General features: G+C 47.0%; 1 protein-coding gene across 2 annotated transcripts in view; it reads right to left on the reverse strand.

Annotated features, from left to right (window-relative positions):
- Nucleotides 1-6773, reverse strand: part of WDR59 (WD repeat domain 59) — a 48155-nt gene extending 41382 nt beyond the window's left edge. The window contains exons 1-3 of one of the 2 annotated variants that reach the window (XM_079316164.1): nt 6439-6773; nt 2206-2255; nt 492-627 (exon numbers count right to left, since the gene is read on the reverse strand). In XM_079316164.1, coding sequence (XP_079172290.1) covers nt 492-627; nt 2206-2255; nt 6439-6492 — 240 coding nt within the window. In that variant the 5' untranslated portion in view covers nt 6493-6773. The other variant, XM_079316165.1, reaches the window with a different exon arrangement.
- Between the last annotated feature and the right edge of the window lie 110 nt (nt 6774-6883).

The following is a 6883-nucleotide window of genomic DNA, read 5'->3' on the forward strand; positions in this document are numbered from 1 at the left end:
GCCCAACCCACTGCCTCACAGAACTCCTCACTGATCCAGTCCATGCCCAGCTGCAAACCCCAAGCTGCAAGCCAGTATTGACCTGTGCTATTTACAGACTGCTTGGTGCACCACAGCAGAGCAGCAAGGCAGGGAGGTGAAAACAAAACAGCACAGAGGAAGAAATTCAAGAAGTGCTCAAATCTCAGACCGAAAATGAGAAAGAGCACCTCCTTCTAGAAAAGGACCATTTGGATGCTTGATTTATTTGATAAAGTGTTTTGTAAATGGCAAGCAAGCAAAACTAGATTCAACCCTGACTGCCCAATAACTGAGAGCCATCAAGCCAAAACCTTGCTGGCAGTAAATCAGTTAGGCCTTGATCTTGCAACGTGACTTGCAGAAGCATGTCTGTACCAGCTCCACACAGCCTTCCAGCTCTGCAGAGGCTCAGCCATGAAAGCAAGGCCAGGGAAGATGATGAGTTAGAGCTTTTCAATGAGTGAACTTACAGAAGCTGCAAAGTAGTAGGCGTAGCTGTCGTGGGGGTTCCACTGCACTGCCCCAATGTCCCACTTGCTCTGCCGGGAGATCTTCCTGTGACCCTCATTTGGGGCGTCCAGGTTGACGATGTAGAGGAAACGGCGGCTGCAAGACACACAGACACACAGGGGCTCACAGGACTGATCTCAAAACCCCAAGCTCACATGAAGCTCACAACCTTGTGTCTAGAGGCACGAGAATCAAAAGAAGAGAAGCATTTCACAAGACAAGTGAAAACACTATTCCTGAAAATGCTACATTTGGCTACATACTTCAAAACTGACTTAAGAAAAATCCAAAGCCCCCTGACAAAAACAAGACACAGTGAAAGTAAACAGGTTCTGCAAATTTAATAGATAGCTTACACGACAGAAAAACCCAGATAACTTGTTATAAAAGAAAGTGCTGGAAAATGGTGCAAACACATTCAAATAGGGTTTGCAGGCCTCACGCTGCAGCAGTAGAGCCTAAGTGGCACAGGCCTGTGAGTCCAATGCAACAGCTTCAGCCTGGATAGGTTGCTCTGAGCAAGAGTTAATGAGCCTTGACAAAATGATTATACGTGGGTGCTTCTTTCCACACCAGTTTGAGGGCTTGGTTCCACCGACAGTGCAAAAACACCTGCACAGAGCTCATGCTCAGCTGCAGCAGCTTCTTAACGTGGGTGGACACAGTCCTGCACAGATTTGGTTCCATTACTTACCTGAGCTAACTCTATATGCAGCAGAAATAATTCTGCGTGATGGCAAATCTGAGCTCATACATCCTGCTGGATGTGGCCAGCTCCCCCTAAAGCAAGGTATCATCCTGTGTGATTCATCTTACAAGCAAGAGAAACTTCCCAGAAATAATTGTGAGCCAGCTGAACCCTATGGAAGACCAGCATCAAAACATAATGAACCCTACATAATTAACCACGAGCATCATCTCTCAGCTGCAAAGTGACCATACAGCCACTCTGAGCACTGGCCATTCCTCCTGTTACTCCTGTGCAGTGCTGCCAGACTAAGGGTTCACATGGAAGCAAGCACCACTTCGAGCTGTACCAAAAAACCTGGTTCCTTGAAGGCTGACCAAAGACCAGCTACACTCACATGATTCTGAAATGAACATCGTAATTGATGTGGCAAGTGTGTCACTGACAGGGGGACAGGAGCAGCTGTTAGTACTGAAAAGCAGGAGCTGGAAAGGCACTGCTGAGCTGGTTGAAGACTTGCCCTGGAGGTGGATACCTAAGACCAAGCTCTCCAGGAAACTAGGGCAATTTGGAAGTCTGGCACCTACTGTTTTTGTGACTATCATCCCACACTGAACCAGTAGAGAAGGTCAGACACACCCATGGGAGTATTTGGGGCAAATTTTGTTAGGAAATAATCTAATCCACATTTCAAGACAATCCAAATAGTACTTCATAATGCTGATGCTTCATCTCCCATATGGGGATCTGGGAAGGAATTTACCAGGAAAGTCACACCAGTATTTTATTGTGCTCTTGTTGCTGTCTCTCCACTCTGTATCCCATTGAGAACACGACCCAGAATCAGTTTCATTAAGCCTTGGACAGAATTCAGCTGCACCTTTCTGAAACAATCCATCAAGCCTCCAGCTGAGGTCAGCCTGAAGGTTGCTGGTCTGGCTTGTGGAAATGACTGTCACACTTCCAGCAGGGACTGTCACACTCACCCCGAGAGCACAGCGCGCTGTCCCAGGCAATCCACCGACATGGCAGTCGCCTGTTGAAGAGAAACAGAACAAAACTAAATAATGCCTGTCAGCTCACTGCTCACTCAAACACACGGATTTAGGGAGGAGTTCAGGAAATTAACATCCTCTTAAAGTAGCACAGGGGAGCAATGGGTGCAGTGATTGATGTTGGGATGTAGGACAGCACACAGAAACATCTTTGTTAGCATAAACTGAAGACAAAACCTGGCAGACAACACTATGAGTACTAAGACCTTGCTCCTTTCTCCCTGCTATGGCAATCACAGCTTCAGCCTTTCAATCAGCAATCTCTAATAATCTGTATTAATCAGCCTCTGCTCCTGCTCAGGAACTTTCTCAGTCTCTCTCTTTCATTGCAGGGCCAGATTTAATTATATATGTACTGGGAAATAAAAGTGCAACCATTTGTGTATGGTTGGTCTCCAAAAATAAGAGATGGCCAAGAGGCATCAGAATTTACTTTGTCATTGATTGTAAAGAAGGCTATGAGATAACTTAAAGGCCATTAGAAAAGAAATTTAAAAAGGACTGTTTGGACATTGTCTCTGCCTCTTTTTGTGCAGAATGAACTGGTTGATCATCTTGTTTAAATGCCAAGAGAATAAAGGAAAATTTTACTTGGAAAGTTGAACATTTCAGCCCATAAACATACATATGACCTCAATAGAGTTTTGAGCATTCACAGTACAAAATCAGAATATGCCCCACATTCTTCACACTAACTGCTGTCATCTTCAAAGCTGCCTCTCTGAAGGCTCAGGATGTATCTCCTGCTGCTGTTCAGGATTGTAAGTGCTCTCAGTGTGGATGTAACAAGACTTCAGGATGTCCCACAGTTAATACTTACAAGCATCACTAAAACCTGACAGACAAGACAGAAATCCCACTCCACTTCAGTCAAATCTGACAGAAGAAAATCCATCACAAATTCTGAGCTTTTTCAGTCAGGGCCCACCCCCTCCCTGCAAATACCCCAAGAGAGAGAAAAACAGCATCAGGGATCCATTCTTCTCTAGAGACCCCATGGCAAATAGCTACAGCTGCCTGCAGCATTTCAGCAGCAGCTCATGGTAAACCAAACCCCATTTCACCACTTACACTGTTTCAGGAACAACCCCCTTTCATTACTTTTACTTTTTCCTAGGCAGCAAATCCAATCTTTTGGCAAGGCTTCCCTACTCCTAAAGTTAATGCTGTAAAAAAGCAGCTAGTTTCAAAATTTCTACATGATAAAGAAACACTTCCAGCTCTCTAGACTCCACAGCACCTTGCAAAACACAGAACAAAACCTGCAAAAAAGTAGGTTACTGAATCTATTAAAAAAAACCAAAAAACAACAACAACCAAACAAGCAAATCAACAGAAGAAAGAACTTTTCCCAGATGGTACATATTTTTCTTCTGAGAAATGAAAATGAGGATCACTAAAGCCACTACAGTAATCAGAGCTTTCTCATGTGATGAAGGGCTAGTCAGGAGACATATTTCATAGAGCTGGGGCCATCTTTCCTCTAGACAGAAAAAAAACCCATGTCAATTTAAAGTGATTGATAATTTCATATACAAGTTTATTTTTTCTAGTGTTGGCACCAGGATCTCATAAATCCTTACAAATTGTTTCCAATAATGAACACTGGTAAACTGTTGTTTTTTTTTCCGGGCAACAAACATCATAAAAAGTAATGAACAATCAGAATGAAGCAAAAAGTTTCACATGTCAGGCTGCTACTCTGATGGGTCACAAATTAAGATGTTTTACAGCAACAAACAGTTTCCTATGATACAAGAGTCTTATCTAGGCACAGGGAAAAACCAAACAGCTGTCATTTAATGTGCTTGGTATAGTGATATGTCAGTCTTCACAGCACAACCTTCCAGAAGGGGGGAGTTGAAACTGAACAAACAAACCTGAAAGCAGTTTTTATCCTAAAACAACACTGTGGATAGCTAGAACTGCTGTTCATGAATAACAATGACATGAGTAAGCACAGCAGGAACACTGCATATTTGAGAACCTGCTCTGAACCCACAGCCCAGGCAGCATCTTCTCAGACTTCAAGCATCTACTTTGGCATTTCACTTGATTTCTGCTAGGCAAGCCAAGGAAAACTCCTTTTCATAGCTGAACTTTCATTAGCTTCTAATTTAGCTTAATTCTCTCCACCTGAGAGGCAACACACCAATCCAATTTGACATGGCTATGCTGCTTTACAAGAGCTGCAAACTCTTAACAAGCAATTCCAGTTCCCTGCATGCCAAACCTCCCATCCACACACTGAGTTGCTATAAATGGTTCTATTTCAGCACTGGGTGAGTCTCACTCTCCTTTTGATAATGCCAACAGCCCAAGAAGAGCCCGTGGGTCTTGTTTAAATCTGAGAGTACACAGACTGCCACCTCTATCAGCTTGTACAGAAAAATGTGACTTCTGGTGACACAGGCCCCAAAACACACAGTGATTTTCTGATGTGCTACAAGTTGGGTACTGTAGCTTTCTTATGACACACTCCAGCATGGTGAACAAAGACAACTGCAATGTTTGCAGAGGTGTACTGGCTATAAATATAATAGCTGCCTACTCTTTTAATTCTTGTTTCTATTTAGATTGTTTTTGGGGTAGGGATTTTGGAGCTAGCGTGGCCTACATGCAGAGCTCAATATTGGTACTGGATTATTTCAGCCAAGGTGCTCCCATTTCTCAAGCTCGGGTTTCCTACCTGAAAATATGTTCCTGCAGACTCCTAAAAAAACAAAAAAAGCTCAGGCACAAATATATAAACAAGTTTAGCCTGAAGCAGCAGTCTGGCAGCCCCAGCCACAGCAGTTCTCTGGTTTCATACAGGACAGCAGGCAGGTCAGAACAGCTCCAGGAGGATCACACCAGAGTAAAGCAAAGGGACTGAAACCCCCACCTTCACCTTCTGCCAAGGTTTGTGCCAGGGCAGGAGTAACACTGAAACCAACTGCTGCAGCATGGGATGGCAACACCTGTCCCTTCTGCTCCCACACACCAGACATTATGAGTAAGCAATAAAGCCATGGGGCCTCCTATCTCCTGAGCCAGATGCAAGGTGGATCTGTGATGTAGGAAGATGCACCCTCATATCTCATTACTGGTTTCCTGAGGGTAGAACCTCAGCAGCAGATGAGGCTGCCTTATCACTTCTGGAGGAAAACTAATACAAAACTTCTGAGGTACAAAAGCAAAAAGTTGTGTGAGCTTACAGAGGGTAGGCTGGATGCAGAGCTCAGGATTCAGTGCCTGTGTTTGCAATGGTGAAGGCAGAGGTGTTATTGCTCCAGCACAAAGGGACAAATGAGACAAGAGAGCTTCCATTCTGTTTTTTTAATCTTTCTGGGTTTCCTGCTGAAGTAGCTCATAGTTCATCCACTGTTTCTAGTTTTGTTAAGCTATTGCAAACACCTTATACCCTCTATGTTTCTTAGAACAGAATCATAGACTCCTAGAATGGCTTAGATTGGAAAGGACCTTAAAAATCATCTTGTTCCAAATCCTTCACTAGGCTGCTCTAAGCCCTGTCCAGTCTAGCCATGAACACTTCCAAGGATACAAGAACAACTTCTGTAACAACGTGTGAGCAAACTCTGAGCAGAGTTCTACTGTCGCCATCAGCCTCAAAAACAAAAGCTGACCTTTTTGCTATTTACAAAAAAATATAACCCATTTTTTTATTTGAATCGAAGAATACACAGCAATTTATTTAGCAGTGAGATGGTAGCTGTAATAGTCTCCGGGAAAACTGACAGAGCCATAGAATGATTTGGGTTGGGAGAGACCTTAAAGCCCATCTCGTTCCAACCCCAGCCCTACACAGACATTTCTCACTAGACCAAGTTGCTCAGGGCCCCATCCACGCTGGCCTTGAGCGCCTTCAGCAAAAGGAAACGAGGAAAGACGTGCGGGAAGTGGCAATATCGTATATTAGGCCTGAAAATGTATTTTTAAAAAATACAAGCCCTAATTAAGATTAGAAGTTAGGTGCCCCGTGAAATAAGGCGTTATCTCCGCGCAAAAGACTCCAGACCGCCTCAGCCCCGGCCATCGCCGCCGAAAGGCCCCGCGGGGCCGCCGAGCCCTCCCGGGCCGGGACCCGCCCCCGCTCCGCTCGCCACGGGCCGGCCGGGGGCTCCCCCGCGGCGCGGTGATGCGGCAGCCCCCGGGCCCCCCGACCTGGGCGTCGCGGAACTCCACCACCACATTCTCGCTGCTCCAGCGCGCCGCCATCTTGGGCCACCCCCGCGGAGCCTGCGCGGGGCCTGCGCACTGTGCGGCGCCGCACGGGGACTGCTGGGAGATGTAGTCCCGCCGCTCACCGCCCCCCACCCGCCCCCGGCCCGGTGAACTGGGCCAGCGAGTGCCGAGGAGCCGGTGGGGGTCCCACGGCCCGACGGGGGTCCCCGTGCGAGCCCGGCCACTCCGGAGGGGCTCTGGCCGCGGAGGCGCGCGGGCGGTCGCGGCCCCGCTGCAGAGCGAGATGTGTGCGTGGCGCGGGTCGAGGGTTGTGTTCCGCGGGGCAGCGCCCGCTCGTCGGTGCGGCGGCGGCTCCGCGTCCCGCGGCGGCGGCTCGCGCAGCGCCGGGCGGCGGCGGTGCAGGGGTTAAGGGCGGCGGGCCGGG

The sequence above is a fragment of the Erithacus rubecula genome, assembly GCF_903797595.1.
Source record: "Erithacus rubecula genome assembly, chromosome: 12".
Lineage (NCBI taxonomy): Eukaryota > Metazoa > Chordata > Aves > Passeriformes > Muscicapidae > Erithacus > Erithacus rubecula.